At 53.3% G+C, this 24,704-nt stretch overlaps 1 protein-coding gene across 2 annotated transcripts; it reads right to left on the bottom strand.

The window, feature by feature from the left end:
* Positions 1-1,676: 1,676 nt before the first annotated feature.
* Positions 1,677-24,543, bottom strand: IL12RB1 (interleukin 12 receptor subunit beta 1). Of its 2 annotated transcripts, XM_077859422.1 has the most exons (17): positions 24,328-24,543; positions 23,330-23,392; positions 22,183-22,297; positions 21,522-21,691; positions 19,985-20,127; positions 17,219-17,252; positions 16,676-16,801; positions 15,959-16,041; positions 14,640-14,877; positions 12,063-12,230; positions 11,259-11,396; positions 10,740-10,901; positions 8,663-8,797; positions 7,688-7,793; positions 7,288-7,369; positions 6,387-6,476; positions 1,677-2,284 (listed from the first exon to the last, which is right to left on the bottom strand). In XM_077859422.1, the coding sequence occupies exons 1-17, from the start codon at positions 24,404-24,406 to the stop codon at positions 2,114-2,116; spliced, it is 2,103 nt and encodes a 700-aa protein (XP_077715548.1). In that variant the 5' UTR covers positions 24,407-24,543; the 3' UTR covers positions 1,677-2,113. The 2 variants fall into 2 exon arrangements, with proteins under 2 accessions (XP_077715548.1, XP_077715547.1); XM_077859421.1 differs by lacking the exon at positions 1,677-2,284 and having other exon boundaries at positions 5,408-6,476.
* Between the last annotated feature and the right edge of the window lie 161 nt (positions 24,544-24,704).

Raw genomic sequence — 24,704 nt, 5'->3', positions numbered from 1 at the left:
GGGCTTCTTGAAGAAGGATCCTCAGCTTGAGACCCCCTTCCTGCCCCCTCACCCACATAGTTATGATGAAAGGCAGGGGGTGGGACCAATGAGGGGTTTCCTGGGCCAGAGGCTCCACCTCTAGCCCCCACTCCTGGCTGGCACCGGCAGCCTCTAATGCCCCTGGGACTTGCCTTGGGCCACCTGCCAGACCACAGCCACTGGGAAACCAGCTCTGGAGGTGAGGGTGTCACCAGCCTGCCCAGATAGAAGCATTTGCAATGACTATTTATGGGGCAGGCCCAGGGGAGAGCAGGCTGGAGGGCAGTCTGAGAGCCACTTAGTGTGGTGGCTGGACCAGAATGACCAGCGATGCCACTGGGGCTGGAGGCTCTGAATGAGACTCTTTGCGATACTGGCCTCGGTTTCCCCATCCAAAAAACGTGGTGGTGGGGAGGCGTGTGTGTATGTGGGGGTGGGGGCTGTGTGTGTGACTGGGGATGTTTGAGAGGGATTCTTTTGCAGTTTCGGTCTTCTGGGCAGCAAGTGAGGGCTTCAGGTTTCCTGGAGCCGCCCCGGGGGGCCACAGAGGGGACAGATGCAGGGACAGTAGGATCTGGGCTGGCGGGGGGCGCCTAGACTGATCCCTCTGGCGCCGGGTCAGGCTGGGAGATCCTCAGGCAGGTTTCCGAGAGACAGGGAAAGTGAGAGAGGAGGCAGGAGAGAAAGGGAGAGAAGCGGGCAGGACGGAGGGGGGCGCAGTCAGGGAGACACAGCCCCCCTACCCTGCAGATCCGCCACAAGCTGGGGGCTCGGGAGCAGCCCCCTGTCCCCCGCCAGCCGCGGCCGTATTATGGCGGTGGGGATGGTGTTGGTTCGCCAGCGCGCCACCGGCTCCCTCCTCCCCACCCCCAGGGAGGACGAAAGACCCCCATTTCACCGATGGAGAAACTGAGGCCCAGAGAGCCCCAGGCCGCCCAGAGCTGGGGGCAGAGCCAGGGCAGCCCCGATCCCTGCGGCCTCCGGACCCCTTCCCCCACCAGCCCTCCCGGAGTGTTTTTCTTCCCTCCTCCCGGGTGTTTTGGTTTCGGCGGGAGCGCGGCCGCGGTAGCAGGCGGTTCTCGCCGGCAGGGTCAGCCCAGGGCGGGCGGGGAGCCAGGAGCAGCTCCGGGCCAGGGTGGGGAGGACCCGGGGCCATCGGCGGGGCGGCGGGGGGGGGGGGGGCAGCCCCGCTTTCCCCTCCCCACCCCCCGCGGCTCCCTTGCTCCACCTGCACCGTGGGGCCCGCGGGGTCGCGGCCCCTGCGTGGGGCCCTGGTGGCGGGGGGGGGGTGGAGGGGGGGGGGCTCGCTGGACGCGGCCGAGGGGCCAATGGCTCCGGGCGGGGTTTCCCGCGTCGGTGCCAAGGTTCCGTGCGCTCGGTTCGTTATTAAACATTGATGGAGGCCTGCTGGGCGCCTGCCCAAGAGGCCTCCCCGTTGGGCGATCAGGGCGATCAGGGCGCAGATGCCCCAACGCGGGGGGGACGCGGGTTGCAGGCCCGACCGGAGGGAGGCGCTGGGGGCTGGAGGATGCGAGAGGTGCACCCGGACCAGGAGCTTTCTTCCATAGGACACCTAATCACCAGCAACCAAAGGAACATAGAAACTGGGCTCCATATAATTAAAAAAAATTTTTTTTCTACAAAGGATGCTCTCTCTTTTTTAAAGATTTTATTTATTCAGAGAGACACAGAGAGAGTGAGAGAGGCAGAGACACAGGCAGAGGGAGAAGCAGGCTCCATGCAAGGAGCCTGACGTGGGACTCGACCCTGGGACTCGACCCTGGGACTCCAGGATCACACCCCAGGCGCAAGGTAGGCGCTAAACCGCTGAGCCACCCAGGGATCCCAAAGGATGCTTTTCAGATGATGAAAAGGTAACCCACAGGAGAAAATATTTACAAATCTTCTATCAGACAGGAGATCAATCTCCAAACTATGTAAAGAGCTCTTAGGATTCAATAATAAAAGGATAAATAACCCAATTAAAAATATGGAAAGAATTCAAATAGAGAAATCTCCCAAGAAGATATGTAAATGGCCAATAAGCACACAAAGAAGGGCTCAACACCATCCAATCTCAGGGAAACGCAAATCACACCATGGTGAGACACCACCTTACACTAGGATGGCTCCCCTCCCCCAAATGGGAAATAGCAGGTATTGATGAGGTGGGGGGTGGCGGGGTGGGGGGGTGTCCCAACCTCCCGTGTTGCTGATGGGAATGTAAAGAATATGGCCACTTGGGAAAACAATCTGACAGCACCTGGAGAAGGAAAGTGAAACCCAGAATTACCCTATGACCAAACACTTGTACTCCGAGCCATGTACTGAGAGGATTGAAATAAATAGGTGTCACACCAGAGCCTGTAGGCCAGGCTCTCAGCCAAGCTGCTCAGAATCGCCAGAAGGTGGAACCCACCCAGATGCCCAGGAACGAAGGAATAAATAAACAGCGATCCGGCCAACGGTGGAATACTACTCAGCCATAAAAAGGAAAGAAGTCTTGATTCATGCTGCCATGTGGCTGACCCTTGAAAACATGATGCTGTTTCTTTCACAAAAGCACAGACAAAAAAGGGCACATGGTGTATGATCACAACGATACAAAATGTCCCAGGAGGCAAATCCACAGAGACATAAAGCAGATTGGTGGCTGTTGGGGACCAGGCAAGGTGGGATGGGGAGTGACTGCTTGTGGGCGCAGGCTTTCCTTTTGAGGTGATGAAAATGTTCTGGAATGAGACAAAGGTGGTGGTTGCACAATGCTGTGAATGCACCAAAGCTTTGGAATTGTTCACTCTGCAAGGGTGATGTGTATGGTATGTGAATATCTCAAAAAAAAAAAAAAAAAAAAAACCACGGAAAAACAAAAAAGGAGGAATGAACAAAGGCGCACGGTTGGGGGAAGGGCACCCCTGGCTGAGGGCCTGGCTCCGCAGGGTGTGGCCAGCTAAGTGTGACAGGCCAGGCCACGGCCCTCCAGTGTGTCACCTTCTGTAGCACAGGGTCCCCGGAGGCCACTGATACCTCAGCCCCATCCTAGTGACAGCATCCGTTTCTCACCCAGCCCAGAGGCCACTGGAGAAAATGAGGAGGGGGGTATCTGGGGAGGTAAACTGAGGTAGCCTATCTCTCTGATGGAGACATCCTTCCTGACTCATGGTGGAAACCATGGTGAAAGGGAATCAGACAAAAGGGACAAATGCAGAGGAGAGGGAGTGAGATGGGGGTCAAAGGCTCTGGAGAGCCTTATCCATTTTACAGACCAGAACACTGAGGACCACAAGGCTGAGTCACCTGCTCCTCTGAACAGCGGCAGGAAGAATCTTTGAACAACTCACAAACTGAGTCTCAACAATCCTGTTGCAGGATACCCCCCACCCCAGCCTCACAACAAAACCCCTGGGCCCCAGGAGGCAGTGACCTCTCTCTATGCCCCTGGCTCACTCACACCCTGACCAACCACACCTGCCTCAGGGCCTTTGCTCTCGGGTTGTGCTGGCCTCTCCTCACCATCTTGACCCTGGTATCACCGCTTCCGGAAAGCCCTCTCTTACCCACTGCTCTTCACACTTTCACTCATCACTCTCTCAGGGTTATTTTAACTCCCTGTGTGGTGATCGGATCAGCATCTGCCTTCCCCTCCCCAGCAGAAGCCCTTCACAATGGAACCGATTCCAATCTGTGCAGGACAGGGCTTGGCCTACAGTGGGTGCTCAATGCTGACTTCAAGAATCAAATAATGAATAAAGATGGGAAATGGGGTCTACTACGGTCCCGACTGCTGGAGTTGCTGGGAGGAGCTCAGCGATGGACATTCAGAGGGCCATAGAGTAGTGAGCACACAATAAACACCGGGCCAGGGCTCCGCTAAGCAGTTGCCCAACCCATTGAGGTAGGAGCTCCAAACCAGTGCTCTGAACCCCTTCCTATCATATAGACAGGCAAACAGAGACCCAGAGAGCGACCTCCTATGAGTCATTTCCTAGCAGCAGAAACAACTCAAAGTAGCTTCAACAAAAAGGGAACCTGATGAAAAAAAAAAAAACCTATCTATTTATCTATCTACCTATATCTCCCAGGGTTGTGGGCTTCAGGCATGGCTGGATCCAGGGACAAGGGGGCCACCAGTCTGGGCTGCTGTCTTCCCTGAAAGCTTCTCTCCAGGGCAATTTCTGCCTTTGAAGCAAGGTGTCTGTCTTCCCCAGTCACAACAGCAAAAGTTCTAGATGGTGCTCAATAAATGTCTAACTCCGACTCCTTGGACCCATGGGGCTGTGCCTAGTGGGCTTGTTAACTCCAGGGGCCACCAAACAGGGTTCTGTTGTTCTGTGTGGGCCCAGGACTGGGGCAGGCCCATATGAGGGCTTTTAGCTTCCTGGAGGTTTCACAGCAGGAGGTAGGGGTGAGTGTGGGGTTTTGGACTTGAGGGTGTAGTTCTGGGGGGGTGGGGGTGGCTCAGATCACTCTGTTCTTTTTTTACGAGGCCGCTGACCCAGCATCCCTTCCTGTCTGCCCACTTGGTCCTGCTGCCACCAAAGAATGAGAACTGATTCACAAGGCAAGGCATGCCTGGCGGGGAGGTGGCAAATTCAAGGGAGGGAGCATGCGCAGAACATTGAGCAGACACCCGGGGGCTGGAGCACTGGGGCCAAGGCTTCTGTTTCTCCATCTAGAGGCATAAATGGGAAACTAGGGACCCCCAAAAGGGCGGGGCCTGGCCCTCCAGTCTCCCAGCTTATAGAACCAGACCTCTCTCACCCAGAGGCCACAGGTCCTTTGGCCACAAAATTCAGGGATTCTGGGTTCTACTATCCACCCCTCCGCCTCCCGCCTCCACTTAAACCGGAAAAGTCTGTTTTGCAAACTGCCTAGCGAGGGGGGGGTGCCCCCCAAGACCTGGGAACCATGTGCTGCTGTTGCCACCTGGTGGCCACTGGGGGAATCCCAGATGACTCGTTTAACAATGGGAGGAGCTCGGGTCGGGTGGGGGGAGCGCAGGAAAAGGGCAGATTCTCGGGATGAGTGTGGGGCACGCGTTCCTGCTGCGGGGCCTTGGGTGTCAGGAGAAAGAGGAACCCCAATTCCTGACCTGAGTCCTGGGAGAGGGCCGACCGACCCCTAAGAGGGGCGGAGCTGGAGGGAACGCACCAAGGCCCCTGTTTTGGAGGGTGGGGACAAATCCCTCTCCCCTTCGCGCGGTCCTCCCCTTGCCCAGTCCTGACTTTGCAGAGTTCGGAGTGATCATCCAGTTCTGAGTCTCCCCCAGACTGGCGGCCCCTGGAGGCGCCCAGAGGGAGAGATGAATAAATGCGTGTGGAATGAATGAAAGCATTCCCCTACTGGGGATTTTGAACAGCACGTGCAGGCTTCAGCCAGGGGCAAGTTACCCAACGGAAGGCTCGTTTATTGAGCCGCGGACCCCCTCGACAGACCTGCGGGTTCAATATTAGTCACTCCCACTCTACAGGCAAGGAGGAAGGCAAGGGGGGGCCATCACCTCCCTCAGAATGCTTAGGGTAGGGTCCCCTTGTTTTCCCACGACTAGGTCCTCCGAGCCTGGACCGTGCAGTGCAGCAGGAGCTCTGTCTGCACCCAGACTCCCCATCAAGTGCTCCTGGGACACAACATCCAGCTTAGGGTCCTAGGATCAACAGGAGCCCCCGTTGGCCCCCCTCCAATCTATATGACGCTGAGAAGTTCTGTCCCTTTCCCGTGGATGCCATGGGGTGTGGCAGTTTCCTTTTCGTGGTGGTTTCTAGGGTTCTCACCGCAGGACATGGCGCAACCTGAGCTAGACAGAGAGGGGGGCAGTGTGGCACCAGAGCGTAGGAGGAGGAAACAACAGGTCGGGGCGCTTGGCCCAGGTTTGCCTCCTGCCCAGGCCCGGGTGGCACCAGGCTAGCCACTTGCTCTCTCTGAGCCTCGGTGGTCATATCTGTAAAATAGAATAGCCGTGTGCCTCCCGAGGTGGTTACGGGAATCAGGACATCATGTGAGGTGTAGACGGAACCGGCTGGGTGTGCGAGATCTGCTTAATAACCAGCTGCATCCGGTCTCCCTCCCTGAAGGACGAGACCGACCTCCCGCTCTCTCCCTCAGGCCTCCAGGCCCATGTGCGCGGGGCCACTGAATGTGGGGGTCTGTATCAGGTCTCCCAAGAGCAGTGACAGTTCAGCCACCTGGGCAGGGTTGCCCTCCAGACCATCCTGCCTGCCGGGCCCCAGAGCCCGAGCCTCAGGGTGGCCTTGCACCTGTCTCCTGTCCTCCAAGGGAAGCTCTGTGTCCTCCAAGGCCAGTTCAGGAGTGCCCCGAAGTAGCTGTGTCTTCTTCTGGAAATGCACAGGTGTGTCCAGGTCAGTTACCTGAGCTTTTTCCCAGGACAAGTTCACCACCGAGGCCCCTTTCAAGGACACCTCCTCCGGGAAGTCTGCCGGGCTTGTCCACTGCCAAGCCTAGATAGGAAGGGTGTGGTCAAGGCTTTGGGTAGGGCTCTACTATCCATCCACACAGGGGGGCAGGCGGATCAGGTTCCTGCTGGCTTAATTGCCTAAAATCCTGAGTCCAATTTGAGGGTCAGCTCTGCCTCAGTGACCCTCACTTAGCCCCTTTTAGAAAGCACCCCTCCTCCCCCACCACCACACACAGGCCATTTCTCTTTGGGAAATTATTCCTCCTCTTCTCACGGTTCAGGTGGTTGGGCACTGGCCCCACCACAATTTGAGTGGTGGACATGTGATCTGGCTCAGCCAATCAGAGCACTCTAGCCCCTGATTCCTGCCATAGACTCGGGGATGAGCACGTGATCGAAGCACGGCCAATCGGTGATGGCCCTGAGACTTTTGCTAAAGTGAATGGGGGAAATGGACACCCTGCTTCCACTGGGGAAAGGCTGAGCCTGAGTGGGAGGAAAGCCGGTATACAGAACAGCAGTCCAGACAAACGGATGCCCAGTCTGTGGATTCCTAGATCTAGCCATGCCTGAAGTCCACCATCTGCAGACTTTCTCTCCCACCCCCTACCGGGTTCCCTTTTTGTTGAAATCACTTTGAGCTGTTTCTACTGCTAGGAAATGACCCACAGGAGGCTCCTCTCTGGGCTCCTGATTGCCCGTTTGTGAAATAGGACAGGTTTTTGGAGTCCTGCGTCAGTGGTTAGGGGAGAATGAAATGAGTTAGTGCATGGCCATTACTTTGTAGAGCCAGAGCCCTGGCCCAGAGTACAGACCCAATAAATAGGACTTTAAATTAGAAAAGGAGCCCTTACCTGCTTTCCCTGGCTGCTAGGGAACTCGACCGCAGTGCTGGCACAGGGCGTGGGCAGCGGTGGGCACAGGCACCGTGCAGCCCTGCGGTGGGAAGGAAGCTGGTCAGAGGAGCTGTGTTTCTATCTCCTCGTACTTTTTAATCGTCCTGACTTACTTTTTTCATCTCCACCAGGTTACAAAGGGAAGAATGGATGTAGATTGGGGGTGGGGGGTGGCGGGAATCTGACAGACCTGGGTTCAAATCCCAGCTCTGCCCCCACTGCTGGATACCTTGGGCCTGACTACCTAGGCCTCAGTTTCCTCATCTGTAAACTGGGCACAAACACCAACTTGGTGTGAGCAGTTACTATGATCACTACTGCTCTTACGGGTCATCTTAGGGGAGATGGTGCTAGTTACCTGTTCAGGCCGAGGTACCCAAGGACGCCCAGGAGAAGGATGCTCACGAAGCTCCCCAGAGACACGAGGATTATGGACAATTCGAACACCTGGGAGACCTGGACTTCTGGGAGTGGGAGAGGTTGGGTTGGGGGAGGGACACTTCCTGCCTCGTACTGGGAAGGGAGTTGGGAGGGCTGGACCCTCCATCAACTCGCTGCTGACTGTAGTGTGTTGTGAGCCCCTCTATGCCTGTTTCCTGTGAAGTGGGAGACCAGAGAACCCACTTGCTCAATGTCCTTGGGATAAAGGCCTGAAACCCAGTGTTCAGGACACTGGAGCTCCAAGCACCCGCAGGTTGCGCCCATGTGGTTGCTCCCCTGGACCCAGACCTGCCACCCCACACCAAGCCTGACTCACTGGTTCTCCTGAGACCAGATTGCACTATAGCAGGTAGGGACCATGGCAGGAACAGGGATCATTTGGTTTCCAAATCTCTTCCAGCCACACACCCCAAGACAATGGAGCCCACCTCCTTATCTTTGTGATAAGAGAGACATTCATTCATTCATTCATTCCCTCAGTAAATAGCCCCCTGCTCCCTCTACCTCTCCCGGAGCCCCCAGGCTAGAGGAAACGGAGCCCAGACACAGAAGCCCTCACCCACTCCCAAGGTGTCAGGCCAGGAAGGATGGATTGTCACAGCTAAGGGTGGGATGGGAGGGAGGGGTAGGCACCCAGAGGAAAGCATGGAAGGCTTCCTGGAGGAGGAAGTTTCTGAGCTGAGTTTTAAGGATGAATAGGGGTTAGCAGGGAGGACAAACATCCCTGGGAAGAGGGGCCTGCCTGGGCAAGGTAAGGGGAGTGTGAGAGAAGGTTCATGAGGGGAAACTGCAAGGGGAGGTGGGAGCAGAGTGGGCTGGGACTTTCTCCTTAGGGTGATACACGGGGAGCAGGGCCCAGGTGGGGCTGCTTGCGGAGGCTTGGGCTACTCACCGATGCTGAATGGCTGGGGCTGGCTCCAGGTGCCCTGCAGCGTCGGTGTGTCTGCTCGGACCTGCACGGTGTAGGCTGTGCCAGCCCGAAGGCCACCAAGGGTGACCTGGGTCTCTGTGGGCTTCACGGGCAGCTCTGTGGGAGGGAGGTGGCCATGGGGTCCCAGACTCCCTTTACTCCCAGGAGGTCAGGCTTGGGCAGTGGGATGTTGGGGTCCTGGCTGGGCAGCCACACCCTGGGAGTGACAGTGGGGACTCTAGGACATTTTTGCTGAAAATTCTTTTTTTCTTTTTCTTTTCTTTTTTTTTTTTTAAGATTTATTTATTTGAGAGAGAGAGAGAGAGCATGAGCAGGAGGGGCACAGGGAAAGGAAGAGAGAATCTCAAGCAGACTTCGCTGAGCATGGAGCCTGGCGCCAGACTCGAACCCATGACTCTGAGATCACGACCTGAGCCAAAACCAAGAGTCGGACGCTTAACCGACTGCACCCCGCAGGTGCCCCTGCTGGAAACTCTTAATGCACCCATTCACCTCAGCTTATTTGGAGGAATATTCTTCACCAAAATATTTAGTGAGTGATGCTGTTGTTTTCAAAATCTGACCTCTGCTGGCTCCCCAACCCCCCATCTGCCTTTTCCTCCAAGCTCTCTAAAGACTCTGGGTTTAGTTGCACCTCAGGGCCTTTGCACTGGCAGTGCCCCCTCCCCTACGTTGTTCACTCTTTCCCCAGATATCCACATGGTTTCCTCCCTCTCTTCCTTCCCATCTTCAGGGTCAAGATCAGCATTAACTGTCTGCCTTGCTCCCTCCGTGTCCCTAGAACGTCAGCACATAGCAGGACCTCAGCACATGCTGTGGAATTATGACTTTTACAAGTAAAGTTCTCCATTAAAAATCCTTAAAGTGAGAATACAGTTGTTGGCTGTTATCAAGAAGAAAAACATTCCTAGAACCCTGGTCTATATTCTTTGTATAGAAGAATAATCAAGAGGAATATTCTTTGGGGCACCTGCTGGCTCAGTGGTTGAGCATCTGCCTTGGGCTCAGGTTGTGATCCCAGGGTCCTGGGATTGAGTCCCACATCAGGCTCCCCACAGGGAGCCTGCTTCTCCCTCTGCCTGTGTCTCTCTCTCTCTGTGTCTCTCATGAATAAATAAATAAAAATTAAAAAAAAAAAGAAGAATATTCTTCAAAAGAAATTTGGGGGCAATTGGTAAATTTGGCAAATGCTCATTTGGTGCACTCATCTTCAGCATTTTGACTTTGGGCAAATAGGTATGAGCTGCTTCTAGCTGTGCCACCCTGAAGAAGTCACTGAACCTCACTTGGCCTAATTACCTCCTCTAAACAACGAGTGGTCAAGAGGATAGCAGGAGGCCTATGTCTCCGATGCCGGAGCATCCCCCCAGCATTCTCCTGCCCGCACCCCACCCCAGCATTCATGCTTTGACCAGTGCTGGGTGCTTGGTGGCAAGACACGTAGTGGCAGGTCTTGCTGGCCTGGCCTGTTGCTGCAGGATGTGGGTGGATGAGGCCATATTCAAAAGACTGTGCTCCCCGCATGGAAGGTGGGGCCCCCAGTGTGTGAAAGGGCAGGAAACTCGAGCCCTGGTGAGACTTGCCCTGTCCATTCTCCTGTCTTTCCTTCCTAAGGGGCAGAAAGGGGCACTGACTGAGCTCAGTTCCAGGTTTGCTTAACCCTTGGACAGGAATCCCATTCCATTGAACACCAATAAAAAATAAATTTATTATAAAAAAAAAAAAGGAATCCCATTCCAGGCCTCAGTTTCCCCATCTGTGAAATGGAGACTACCATCCCGCTCCATGGGAGTGGAGTTGCAGATTCACATGAGGAGCTGCCACCCACACACGGGGTATTGGGAGCACACAGCTGCTGCCCGCAGGGCCCCCCCTTGGAGAGGGCAATCCATGGACTCTTTAAATCGGACAGATCTTGTTTTATGGGTGAGAAAACCAAGGCCCACAGAGGGCCAGTGAGGTGCCCGGGGTCCCTAGGAAGGCAGACCTCAAGCCTGGCCCCTTCTTCCCCCAGCCGGGCCTGTGCTGCCCAACGTACCAGACACCTGGTTGCCCTCCGCATCCTGGCAGCGCACGACGTACTCCTTCAGGACCCCTGGGCAAGCACTCAGCAGGGACGGCGTCCAGTCCACAGACACGGAGTCCTGGCTGAGCTTCTTCACCAACACATGTTGGGGACTTCCGGCCCCCGAGGCTGCAACTAGCACCATCACCAAGGTCAATTCCAAGAGCACTGGCCCTTCCTGCTGCCCCACCTGGCACCGTCCAGAGGCCCAGGGAACCTTGGCAACAGAGTCGAGTGGACCTGGGGTCGAATCCCGGCTCCACGGCTCAGGCACCATCACCGCCCCTCTCTGAGACTCACTTTTCTTATCTATAAAATGGGGCAATGCCGCTCAGAGTGTCTTCGGGATCGTCTGAGACTTCTGTACGTCTGGCTTCCAGCTAAGGCCTGACCCGGACTAAGTGCCTCTAGGTGTTCATTCCCTCCTCCTGACACCCAAGAGCCCCGCCAAAGCCCTCCCGGGAGACCACCCTGCAGGTTTGGGCTACTCACCATTGCCCCCAAAGTGGTAGGTGGACAAGACCGTGGACCACGAGGTGAGCTTCTCTGGGCGTGCAGAGGCAAAGATTGTGATGTGGTAACACACTTTCTGCTCCATTGCCCTAGATGCTCTGCTCCAGCTGTGGGTTGCTGGAAGGATTGGCAAGGCCCAGGCCAGTAAATAGGTTGTATCGCCACCTCTGCCTCTTTGCAGTGGCTGGACCACGTGCCAGGAACCCCTAGAGCACTCCTGCTCAAGCTTCAAAGCCCTTGAACCCATGTCTCCTCTTCCACGATCCCTTCCTTATCCCCCCACAGCCCAGCCCTGACCTGCAGCCCAGCCTGCATTCTACAGAGCCAGGTGCATCTGTCTCCCCAGTCTGGGAATTCAAGGGCCAGGCTGAGGCTGAAGTTTCCTGGGGCCCTGGCCAGCAGCCAGGGCTGTAAGGCTTCCCCTGTTTCTCCGGAGGCCTCATTAATTTGCCACCATAATAGCATCTTGCTAGCTGCCACCTTCTCTGGCACAGGTGAATGTTTAACAAACACCCTGGGATGTGAGACTCATTACCTACTGGGGTACAATCTGCCCAGGGCTATAAAGCTCTGACACCTGAGGATCCTGGCAGGAGGCTTCAGACCCACGTGTGTGGGAGTCTCCAAGTCTCAGTCTGTTCCCACCTCTGTGTGACCTCAGGCAAGTATCAGACCTCTCTGGGCCTCAGACACCTCACATGCACGGCCCCTATAGGCTTGAGCTGAGCAGGAGCTCTGAGGGAGGATGCAGAAGTGGAGGCGCAGCAACTGACAATACGGTACCCATTCCCATGGGGTCCGGATCCTGGGGTGCAGTCAGGGTGCACATGGTAAGGTTCCTGTCCTGGCCCTGGGGCTGCCACTCAATGCAGTATGTCGCGCTCTGGTGCTGCGCTGGCCAATGTATGGTGGTCCCGTTGGCTCCGGCGCTGATATTCAGAGCCCCTGGTTCTGGAAGGAGATGAGAGAGGTGTATCAGAACCGCGCTCCACTGGGCCCCAGTCCACGCTCCTGCAGCCCCATCCCACCCGCTTGCCAGACTCTAACCCTTCAGGGCGGGAAGTATCCGTATGTGGCTCCGTCTCCTCTCACTGGGGGCTGCCGGGCTGGGGGCCAGCCCCAGGGGCAGGGGCAGGCCGGCCAGCGTGCGCTCTTCCCTGGGTCTGACCATGAGTTAGTTCCCAGCCCAGCCTCCCACCATCAGGACGACCCATAGCCCGGACTACTACCCTCCCACCCCACCCCCACCCCTGGCCTGGGGAGCATCTCCTGCTCTAGCAAATGCTTGGCCACCCACCACCCGCCTCACCCAGCGGCGGGCAGGTGTGGTGCAGGATGGGCCTCCCAGCCCAGACTGGAGCTCAGAGGCCTGAGGACACACCCCCTCGGTCCCCAGGGCTCATCTCCCCTGCTCCCTCCAGCAAGGGCATCTGCAACAACCTTGGGGGAGGTGGGCACTGCTTCCAAGTCCAGAGACAACAGCTACCATTTATTGAGCACCAACTCTATGCACCGGGCCAGTGCTGAGCACTTCACGGTGCCACTCTGCTACGAAGTAGGACCATGGTCACTCCAATAATGCTGAATCTGAGGCTCAGAGAGGGAGAGCCACTGGCCCCAGGGCAGGAGCTGACAGACTTTTGGCTGTGCCACCGTGGCAAGTGGCTTTACCTCTCTGAGCCTCAGCTGTCTCATCTCTGAAATGGGCATCCTCGTAACAGCCCTGTCCTCACAAGATTGCTGGGTGTTCAGTAGGCCCAGGACCAGGGTGAGGTGAGTGAGGCACTCATCAGGCACAAAGCGGAGGCGCTAAGGAACTCAGTCATCAAGATAAACACTGTTTTTTAAAAATAAAAAAATGGATACAAAATTATGTGATGAGCTAATTCGTCTTCGCCAAAAGGTGGAAACAGCCCAAATGTTCATTGACGGATAAACAGATAAACACAATGTGGCCCATCCACATGGTGGACTGTTACTCAGCCACAAAAAGGAAGCAAAGCCCTGACACATGGAACCTCAAAAACATGAATCCGGGTGAAAGAAGCCGTCACAAGAGGCCACATGGTGTGTGATCCCACTTACATGGAATGTCCAGAACAGATAAATCTATAGAGATGGAACGCAGATTAGTGGTTGCCGGGGGCTGGGGGTTAGAGATGGGGGGATGACTGATGATGGACATGAGGTCTCCCTTTCGGGATGATAGAAATGTTCTGGAACTAGACAGAGGTGAAGGTTGCACATCACTGTGAATGTCCAAAATGCCACTGAATTGTCCCTGCTAAAGTGATTAATTTTGCTATGTGAATTTCACCTCAATAAAATATGTATGTGTATTTATATTCATGTATGCATACATCTAAATCTCGACTTTTTTCAACATATATATATATATACATATACGTGTGTCTTTAATTTTGTCTATCCATATACACAATGAACAAATATCAAGATTTTAAATGAAGATAGGATCAATCGTGTACTTGCACCGCCCTGCCTCACTCACCGCACCCTGATCCTGCCCTGGTCCCAGAAAACTGTATTTACAAAGACAAGTGGTTGGCCTGGGATATAGTTTGCCAGTTAGAGGTTTGTTATTTTTTAAAAATATTACATTATAGGGCCACCTGGGTTGCTCAGCAGTTAAGCATCTGCCTTTGGCTCAGGTCATGATCCTGGAGTCCCAGGATCGAGCCCCACATCAGGCTCCCCGCAAGGAGCCTGCTTCTCCCTCTGCCTGTGTCTCTGCCTCTCTCTCTCTGTGTGTCTCTCATGAATAAAGAAATAAAATCTTAAAAAATGGGATCCCTGGGTGGCGCAGCGGTTTGGCGCCTGCCTTTGGCCCAGGGCGCGATCCCGGAGACCCGGGATCGAATCCCATATCGGGTTCCCGGTGCATGGAGCCTGCTTCTCCCTCTGCCTGTGTCTCTGCCTCTCTCTCTCTCTCTGTGTGTGACTATCATAAATAAATAAAAATTAAGAAAAAAAATTAAAAAAAAAATCTTAAAAAATACATTGTATTATAGGGGTGCCTGGATGGCCCAGACGGTTAAGCATCTGCTTTCAGCTCAAGTCGTGATCTTGGGGTCCTGGGAACAGGCTCTTTGCTCAGCGGGGAGCCTGCTTCTCCCTCTTCTCCCTGCTTGTGCTCTCTCAAATAAATAAAAATCTTTTAAAAAATAAAACAAAATATTGCATTATAACAATATGGACCTTGATTAGTGATTTTGACACGTTCCTAAGTTAGACATCCCCTTGATTTTGTGCCTTACCTGCCTCACCCTAATCAGGTTGAGGCTCAGAGTATGCTCAGCTCCGAGAAGCCCTCCCGCACCCCTCCCTGGCCAGAGGAGGCACCTGTGTGGGTGTGGGCAGGAATGTGCCACGTCTGGTTGGGGCCAGGGCCGAAGCGATTCTGGGAGACGACAGCCAGGTCATAGGCCGCACCAGAGAGGTTGAGTAGTTTCTTCAGCTGAAAGGTCGCCATGGCCTTGGCCTTACACGGGCAGGACAGCATGTGCAGGCGGACGCTGTAGGTCACCTCCCCGCCAGAGTTGGACCCGAGGCAACCTTCTGGAAGCTCAAGCAGGGGCAGCTGTCATGAATGTGAGAGATGGTTTGTGGAGACCTGAACATAGTCATCATCCCCAGGAGCCAACATCAGGGTACAGCCCGTGAACAGACTCATCCCCATCCATGGACCACAGTCTGTGACATGAGGCAAAAAATTAAAAAACAAACCAACAAACCAACAAAAAACCAAACCAAACCAAAAGAACACCAAAAAACAAAGCAAAGCAAAGCAAAGCAAAACAAAACAAAACAAAACAAAAAACACCCCCATCAGTGCTGGCAAGGCTGCTGGGAAATAGGTATTCCTGGCCAGTGAATGTTGGTTTGGAGGGGAAATAATTTGGCAAAACCCACTGAGAGCCAGGAAAAAAATGTTTTTCCAATCTTTGGACCCAGTTACCTCAAGCCTGGAAATTTTTCATAAGAAAGGGAATTCAAATGAGAAGAAACCCAGGAAGGGAAGCTTTACTGTAGCCTTACTGTGTGCCAGCCCATTAGGGACCTGTCCAAGTTAGTAATGTTGAAGCCAGTGGGTGAAACATTTGGTGGGTTTGTCCCTGACTTGTGCAAGAGACTTTCCCTCTGTGCCTCAGTTCCCTTCTTTGTAAAATGGGGATTCATTAGACTGTTCTTAATGGGCTGTTTGGGGGACTTCAAAGAAATTATCTCCCACCCAGACCAACATGGTAGACCCATAGCCTGCCTGCTTCCATCCTAGCCCCTCACAATCTGTCCCTTACCCCACCTCGGCAGCCAGGGGAAGTCTGTGAACCCCTGAACCCGGTCATATGCCTCCTCTGCTCACAGACCCTCTATTGCTCCCCATTACCTGCAGAGTTAAACCCACAGCCCACAGTTGTCCTAGGGACCAGATCATATATATGTATATACAGTTTACCTTTTGGTGTTGAAAAAATGTTAGCTCTTTTACAATCTTAAACAATTATTCCAAGGGCAATGTGGAAGCTTGGATCAGGTTCAAGAGTCCTTGCCACCTCCAAGTCTCTTTCCTCACCGTGTCCCACCACACACCCCCAACTCCAGTCTCTTGCCCTCCTTCTCCGCATCCCAGGGCACCCCACAGCCCTGGGCCAGCCCGTTACCTGCCCATGCAGGGTCACCTGCCTCCTCCCGTTTGGGCGGAGCGCCTCCACTGAGAGCCTCAAGGTGGGCTGTGGCGGATGTTCTGAAATGCGATGGCAAGTCAGTTCCCCTGGGGGTGGTCCCTTGCTCACTACCTCCCACAGACCCTGCATGGGGACCCGAGACCTTTGCCTTCTCTCCCCTGAAACACAGGATTCCCATGGGTTGTTATATAATTTTCAAAATCTGAAGCATGGATGTCAACCCCCTGTGTGACTTTAAAAGAGTAAAACCAACTGAACACATTGGAAGGAGAGAAAGACTAGCGAATGTTTCTTTTTTAGATTATGGGGTTCTCCACGTTTTGCAAAGTGAAGCTTGCTCACTGCCCTACGACCTTTGACTAATCTCCAAGAATTTCTCCCACTGCCTTTTTTTTTTTAACACCCGCCACCTTCTTTCTTTTTTTTTTTTTTTAAAGATTTTATTTATTTATTTATTCATAGAGACACAGCTAGAGAGAGAGGCAAAGACACAGGCAGAGGGAGAAGCAGGCTCCATGCAGGGAGCCCGATGTGGGACTTGATCCCTGGGTCTCCAGGATCACGCCCTGGGCTGCAGGCGGCGCTAAACCGCTGCGCCACTGGGGCTGCCCCCGCCACCTTATTTCCAATTCTAATACCCACTGCCGTGTTCCTAATGCCTGTCTTGGTTCCCATGACTCTGAGTGCTCTCACCAGGGGGGACACACACGGGGGTGCTCCAGCTGCTCCAAGGATCTTCTGGGGTTCCTGGCCTGAGCCTCCTCCTGCGTAGCTGGAATTCCTGGGCTGCGTCCATCTGCAGGGGGCAGAGGCACGACTCTGGCAAAAAATAGGCCAAACATCAAGCTGCAAGAGGGGTGTCCCACACTTGAGGGTGCCCGGGCCTTGGCACTCATCATTTTGCCATCATACACTTATTGAGTGCCAACTGTGTGCCGGAGCCCTGGGGCCACCAAAGGAATGGGCCACACCCTGTCCTCTTGGAGCCTCAACATCTCCCATTTTTGCCCCTGCCCTTGGTTGGAGTCCTGGCAAGGCCACCCATTGGGATGTGACCCTGATCAATGGCTTCTCACCCCCAAGGCTGTTTCCTCACCTGCGGAATGGGAATTATCCAATACTGAACTACAGGATGGGCCAGCAAGCATACAAAGAATTTAGCACTGGGCCTGGCACACAATGGGCGCTCAATTTATGCTAGCTTGCTGCAGCTGTTGTTGGTACTATTATTCTCACCGAAGCCAGCATCATCCTGACGTCCGCAGTTGTCCTAGGACCAGATCATATATATGTATATACAGTTTACCTTTTGGTGTCGAAAAAATGTTAGCTCTTTTACAATCTTAAACAATTATTCCAAGGGCAATGTGGAAGCTTGGATCAGGTTCAAGAATAGAAAGAGGACATTTGTTTAAAAAAAAAAAAAAGAGGACATTTGTGGAAAACCAGGTGACTTCAGAATAACCTCTGTGGCTTAGTGTGTAGCAGTGTGTCCTTTTCACCTCAGCTGTGAACAGACGCACCCAAGAACGTGAGAGGTTCACGTGTGAGCAAGCTGGGTAGCGTTTCTAGGGCAGCTCTCTACTTCCTTGTAACTTTTCTGAAAATCTAAGATTACTCCAAAAGTAAAAGTGTGCTTAAGAGATTTGGGGAGGCAAAATTATTATTTGCACTTTCCTAAAAAAATTTTAGAGGAAAACCTGTATGTCAGTGGTGCTGGGGGTCCGGAGAGACAGGTTTAGAGCACAGCCTACCCCACACACCGTGTGATGCTGATAGGTCCCCCAACATTCTGAGCTTCAGTTCCCTCCTCTGCAAAGTGAGCGAGGGAGGATTCAGGGTGTACTGCAGAGTGTGTTTAGGGGGGCTGGAAATAAAACAGAGAGACACCCCTTCCTAGCAGGGGTCCCATATCACCTGCCTCTGACTGCTCTCATTCACATGATAGAGTAACTGAGGCTTGGGGGACGGGGCACCCAACATCAAGAAGGAAGATGGGGCTGATGCTGGAGTGGCTCCCTGGCCTCAAGATGCTCTCAGCCTGAGGGAGGAGGAAACGGCACAATTCAGAAGACAGACAGATGGCCAACAGGTAAATTAACCATGTTCAACATCACTAGTCATCAGGAAAGTGCAAATCAAAACCACCATAAGATATCAGCTCAGTTAGAATGACTATGATCAGGGACACCTGGGTGGCTCAGTAGTTGAGTGTCTGACTTTGGCTCCAGCCATGATCCCCGGGTGCTGGAATCGAGTCTTGCATCAGGATCCCTGCTCAGCAGGGAGCCTGCCTCTTCCTCTACTTCTGTCCACCCCCCTCTTTTCTCTCTCTAATAAATAAATAAAAGACACAAGACAAGCATGGGGGAGGATGTGGAGAAGAGGGACCTCTGGGGCACAGTTGTTGGGAATGTTACGTGGTGCAGCCACCATGGAAACCATAGTGAAGTTCCTTGCAAAATTATAAATAGAACTATAATGGAGTCCAGCGATTCCACTTCTAGGTTTTTATCTGAAGGAAATGAAAACACTAACTCCAGCTATCTCTGCACCCCCATGTAAACTGCAGCGTCATTTACAACAGCCGAGATGTGGAAACAACCTAAGTGTCCATGGGCGGGCGAATGGATAAAGAACACATGGTACGTACGCACAATGGAATATTATGCAGCTGTAAGAGAAGGAAATCTTGTCATTGTGACAACACAGATGGGCCGTGGGGACACTATGCTAAGGGGACGAAGTCAGAGAAAGATAAATGCCATAGGATCTTTCGCATGCATGGAATCCAAAGAAAAACACAATGGAACTCACAGAACAGATCGGTGATTGTCAGAGGCAGGGGGCGGGGATGGGGGGGAATGGGTGAAGGGGTCAAAAGGTGCAAAGTTCAGTTATAAAATAAATAAGTACTGGGCAGCCCTGGTGGCACAGCAGTTTAGCGTCGCCTGCAGCCCAGGGTGTGATCCTGGAGACCTGGGATCGAGTCCCACGTCAGGCTCTTCTCCCTCTGTCTGTGTCTCTGCCTCTCTCTCTCTCTCTCTCTCTGTGTCTCTATGAATAAATAAATAAAATCTAAATAAATAAATAAGTCCTAGTGATGTAATGTGTGGCGTGGTGACTACAGTTAGTAATACTATATGATAGGCAGCCCCGGTGGCGCAGCGGTTTAGCGCTGCCTGTAGCCCAGGGCGTGATCTGGAGACCCTGGATCGAGTCCCACGTCGGGCTCCCTGCATGGAGCCTGCTTCTCCCTCTGCCTGTGTCTCTACCTCTCTCTCTCTCTGTATGTCTCTATGAATAAATAAATAAATAATCTTTAAAAAAATAATAATACTGTATGATATGCTCAAACGTTCCTAGGAGAGTAGATCTTAAAAGGTCTTATAAGACAAAACGTTTGTAGCTTCATGTGGTGACGGATGGCAACTAGACTGTGATCATTTCACAATATCTACAGATATCAAATAATTATGTTGTGCACCTGAAACCAATATAGTGCTATAGGTCAATTATATCTCAAAAAAGGTGGGGGAGGAGGAAGGAAGGAAGAAAGGAAGAAAGGGACGGGAAGGGCAGCTTCCCGGAGAGGCAGCCCTGGGGCTGGACCCTGAAGGTGGGCTGGATTCTCACATGCTCAGATGGAGAAGAAGGCGTGCAGATGGAGGAGACCGGATGGGCAAAGACAGGGTCTGGAAATGCAGGGCACAGGCAGAGAATGAGGGCCATTCGGAGGAGACCAGAGGAAGCATGAGGCAGGTGAGGATACCTAGGGCCGGCTGAGGAAAGGATGCCCTCCTGAGGGCAATAGGGAGCCATGGAGGGCGTGTGAGCAAGGGAGGTCATGATGAGATCTGAGTGTCAAAGAGGGCCAGGTACAGGGCAGGAATGGAGGCCAGATGGGAGGGGTGACTGATGTAGAGATGGTGAAACTGATTTGGGGGTGAAGTTTCCCGAAAAGAGGCCTGCGTTCTCTCCTGAGCTGGGAGATAAACTCACCAACTTCCACAGGCTGCCAGGTGTCCGATGCCGGAACTGCACCTCGGCGTCATCCTGGCGGGCTGGGGTCTCCCACTTGAAGAGCACCTGCCCCGCGGACCTGGACAGAGTGATGTCTTCCGCTGGTGGAGGGTCGTATTTAACTGGAAACAGAGATGGGGGTTGGAGAGGGGAGCCAGCATATATGTGAGTTATTGGTCCTAAAATTTTCAGAAAATCTGCTCCACTCAGCTCGGGGTAACTGACTGAATCCCCAGTATGTGAATTGGAAAAACCCTTAGAGGTTCCATCTAAACTTGGGATTCTATGGATCGAAGATTTAAGACTCTCACCTAGGATCCTTAGTGGTGATGTCTTTAAAATACGGACACTCCCTGTAGCAACGCTATCATGAGACGAGCACTTTTGTGAGTTGCTGACAAGAGGATAATTAATTGAATCTATTTTTTTAGAGGACTATTAGGGCAATCCTAATAATTTTTTAGATAGAGAAACATCTATCATTCTTTCTGCCTCTTGGTCATACAGTGCGATTCTACCTCAGGACCTTTGCACTTGCTGTGCCCTTGTGCCCTCTGCCTGGAACACACTTTATTCTTGTGGGATCCTTTTTATCCTTCTGGGCTCAGCTTGAGCTGGAGGCCTCCTTGACCTCCCACTAGTATCTCATCATACATAATAATCATTCCTATTCATCACTCCCACTGGAATCTGGGCTCCATGAGGGCAGAGACAGGGCCAGGACTTCAGTTTGAGGCAAAAAGACAAGGCTGTACAAACACATGGTCGGATCCAGCCTTTATTTTTAAATTTGATATTTTGTTCATCGTGGATTTTTTTGGCATTAATTTTGTTTTTTTTTAAATATTGCTTTACAGAATTACTTATTTTTTTAAAAGACTTTTTATTTATTTATTTGACAGAGAGCACAAGCAGGGGGAGCAGTAGGCAGAGGTTAGAGAGAGAAGCAGACTCCCCGCTGAGCCCTGATGTGGGGCTCGATCCCAGGATCCTGGGATCATGACCTGAGCCGAAGGCAAACGCTTAGCCCACCGAGTCACCCAGGCACCCCTACAGAATTATTTCCATTGACTACTGAGTTTGTTGGCACCCCCTTACAATTTTGTGCCCAAGACAGGTTCCTCCCTCACCTCACCCAAATCCCAGCCCAGAGCTGCAAACTTTGCTGGCTTCTCTCGGGTCCCCTGTGACTCAGTGTAGCACACAGCAGCAGGTCAGCGACTATATGTTAAATGTATGTGGTTGAGTTGTGAAAACAGATATTAAAGACCCAACGAGGTCTGGGCAGCGAGCGTTACAGTTTCAAGGAGAAACCGGAAGCAACCTAAGCATCCAGCAGCTGGGGATTGTTGAGGGGACCATGAAAATCTCCACCATGCCGCACAAGAATGTTTGATGTGAAAATAGTTGGCATCATCAAGCCTCTTGCCAAAATCCCCGCAGGTAGAGGCTCAGGGACCAGAGGCTTCTCTGGGTGGGGAAGGGGCAGCGGGGAGGAGGAGAACAGGGTGCTGACCTGAGCTATGAAGCTTCAGGGTGATGTTAGGTGACTTTTCTGTCCGGTTCTCCGCTCGAGATTCCACCCAGAGCGTGACAGCCTGGAGCACAGATACGCCGTCCTGGTCAGAGAACTGCAGGCTGGTGGCTGAGCCCACGGCGAAGTAGCAGCAGCGCCCGGGCCTGAGGCTGCGGAAAGAGCACTGGTGCTGAGTCTGGGGTCCTAGAGACCCCAGGGTGGCTCAGCAGCCACAGCAGGTGGTGCTCATCCCATCCCAGCATCTTTTTTCAGCCCCCTTTGTTCCCTCACCCCAGCCTGGGGACTGTGTGGGGATCAGCCTGCCATTGAGGGGCTTGGGGGACCCCAGAATGTTGCAAGATAGACTGCCACCGAGAGAAGGAAGAAATGAAGGAATGGATGGAAGGATGGACAAATGAGTGAGCAGGTAATGAGGAAGGAAGGACTAGAGGGACCCTAATTGCCACCCAACCTGGATGCCCACCTACGCTAACCCCCCCCACCAAAAGTAGAGTCCCCACCCTCCTTCTTACATGAGACACTGAGCCTCCGGAAAGGGCAAGGACCCTGCCAAAGTCACACCTCTGAGAGCAGGGGTATGGGGGCAGGAGCAAGTGTGGGATGACGGGTGACAGTTTGGGGGCTGGGGCAGGGTCCTCACCAGCTCCTCAGGAAGTGGCTGACCCCAGCCGTGGGGCCCTCATACTGCCAGGAGCATTCATAACCAGCGCTGAGTATCCGGTAGCAGTTCAGGTCCCTGGGGCCTGAAGCTGAGCCTGGAGGAGATCCCAGAGGTTTGAGAATGGACCAAGAGTGGGGAGGGGGGCCCTCCTGGCTGATGTATGCTCAGGGTGACATTTAAGTAAACCGGTGTCAACCTCAACCCCAATCCCCTCCCAGCACCCTCCCTGCACCCTTCCCTCTTGTCTCCTGCCATCTCCCCTGCTCACCCTGTTCCAGCCACACCAGCCTCCTCACTGGTCCTCAAACACATCAGGCTCACTTCCACCTCAGGGCCTTTGCACATGCTGTGCCATCTGCCTGGAATGCTTTTCCCCCAAATCTCAACATTCTAGCTTCTCCTTCAGTGTCACCCCCTTTACCAGCAGCCCCCTTCTTCACCCCCCCCCCACCTTCCTCCGGTTTCTCATAGCACATCCTGGTATGCTGTCCACACATTTGTTTGCCTGTTATCCACCTCCCCCACTAGGCTGACCCCAGGAGGTCAGCTGGGTTTGCAGCTGATTCTTTCACAGCTAGAACTTTCATAGCACATCCTGGTATGCTGTCACACGTTTGTTTGCCTGTTATCCACCTCCCCCACTAGGCTGCGACCCCAGGAGGTCAGCTGGGTCTGCAGCTGATTCTTTCACAGCTAGAGCTGTGTCCACACATAGCAGGTGCCTGGTAAGTATTTATTGCACAAAAGAATGGACGAAGCACCTGCTCGGTGGCAGATCATTAGTGAGGTGCATCACAAATGTGAATGTTCCAGCAACACCTGCCTCCAGGGGACTCCAAAATGTTTAACAGCTTTAGCAGCACCACATGCTGATCACTCTGAACAGACACAGACGCCAGCCTTGGGACCCTGCTAGGGAGCAGATGATGCTCAGAGAGGCAGGTGACTGCCCTGGGACACCTGAGCCTGGTGAGAACAGGACAAGTAGGCTGTCTGACTGCTCCCAAGACCTCAAGTGGGCCTGAATCTTTGACTGGGCAGGAGGATGCTGAGGGAGGAGCTGCTAGGGAGGGATGAGTCAGAACCCGGCATGATTTCTCCCCCGCAATGGGGAACTGTCCCAGACCTGAGTCTGCATCCGGATATGGCGGGTCCTGAAAACAGCACCCACTGGTACTGCAGGCTTCAGCTGCAAAGACAATGAAGAGATAATGATACTCCCAGTCTTTCCCCGCATGGGAGGAGGGGCTTAAGCTGGGGTTTGCCAAGCGACCATCCATCCACCCATCTGCTCTCCCATTAATGGATCCACTCACCCATCCTGCCATCCATCCATAAATCCAATCTTCCACCCATCCACCCATCATGCATGAGTGCACTCATCTGCCCTCGTATCCATCCATCCATCCATCCATCCATCCATCCATCCATCCATCCACCCTTCCACCCACCTACCCACCTAACCATCCAGCCACCCATTCATTCATCCACTCATCAACCTCTTAGGCTGCTTTTCCAAAGCAAGCCAGGGTCTTCTGTCCCCCTTCCAGTCTCTAATCTCCAGCCCTGCCTGACCCCTGAAGGCCCTGAAACCTTGCTGATCCTGTTTACAGAGAGGGAAACTGAGGCACAGAGAGGCAAAGTAGTGGCCTGAGGTCACACAGCAGCAACAGCAGAGCTGGAATTAGAGTTCAGACCCAGTCATCTGCATGGTCTGGACTCCTTCCCATCTGATTCCACATGATGGAAAGAGAGTATGTGCATATATATAATATATATATATAATATATATAATATATATGGTATATACCATACACATAATCAGTTATCATGTATATCCATTCTACACATACTTGCTCCTTATCCTTTTCTTAGCATTTCTCACAGAACTCCAGGAAGTGGGAAAGATTCAAAGAATCAGCCCATTCCACAGAAGACCAAGTCAAGACCAGAGGAGAGATGCCCAAGTTTGACCCCAGAAGCCATGATCCCCAACCTCCCATTTGACAGGGGGAAAGACTGAGGCATAGAGATCCAGAACTAATCCCAGAACCCAGGTCCACAGCCTTCCACACACATGCTCCCCCAGCCTGAAGAGCCACAGTGTCAAGGTGGGGCACTCACCGCCTTGCCCTGGGAGCGGGAGCAGAAGGAGGGGGATCAGCCAAAGGAGGGGGATCAGCCTGCCCCACAGCTGCCCCATTGAGCCCACGCAGAGGCCGGCAGCCCCAGATGAACTTCTGCAAGCCACCCCGTCCTCGCCCCGGAACACATTGAAGCTGAGTAAGAAAGAAGACTAAAGAGATTTAAAAAAAAAAAAAAAATGCTAAGTGCCACGGCCCCTCCTGGCGCAAGTCAAAATGAAAGAGAAACCCAGGAAATCAGCTCGGTGGTGGTGGCGTCATCCTGGCCACAAACCTACCCATGGGGCAAATTTGACCCAGGGCCTCGGATCTGGGGAGGGGTCTGTTCTGCTGGCCCAAGCCCAAGCTGGACACAAG

This window comes from Canis aureus, chromosome 19, assembly GCF_053574225.1.
Source record: "Canis aureus isolate CA01 chromosome 19, VMU_Caureus_v.1.0, whole genome shotgun sequence".
Classification (NCBI taxonomy): Eukaryota; Metazoa; Chordata; class Mammalia; order Carnivora; family Canidae; genus Canis; species Canis aureus.
Note: the sequence above shows the minus strand (reverse complement) of the source record. Positions and strands in the feature narration are given on the sequence as shown.

Coding starts and splice junctions, on each gene's coding strand:
- IL12RB1 (XM_077859421.1), bottom strand. CDS start 24,406: ATGGGGCAGCTGTGGGGCAGGCTGATCCCCCTCCTTTGGCTGATCCCC. Junction 21,692..22,182: donor AGCCACTTCCTGAGGAGCTG/GTGAGGACCCTG, acceptor CTCTTTCCGCAG/CCTCAGGCCCGGGCGCTGCT. Junction 11,397..12,062: donor TCCGGACCCCATGGGAATGG/GTACCGTATTGT, acceptor CAATCCTTCCAG/CAACCCACAGCTGGAGCAGA.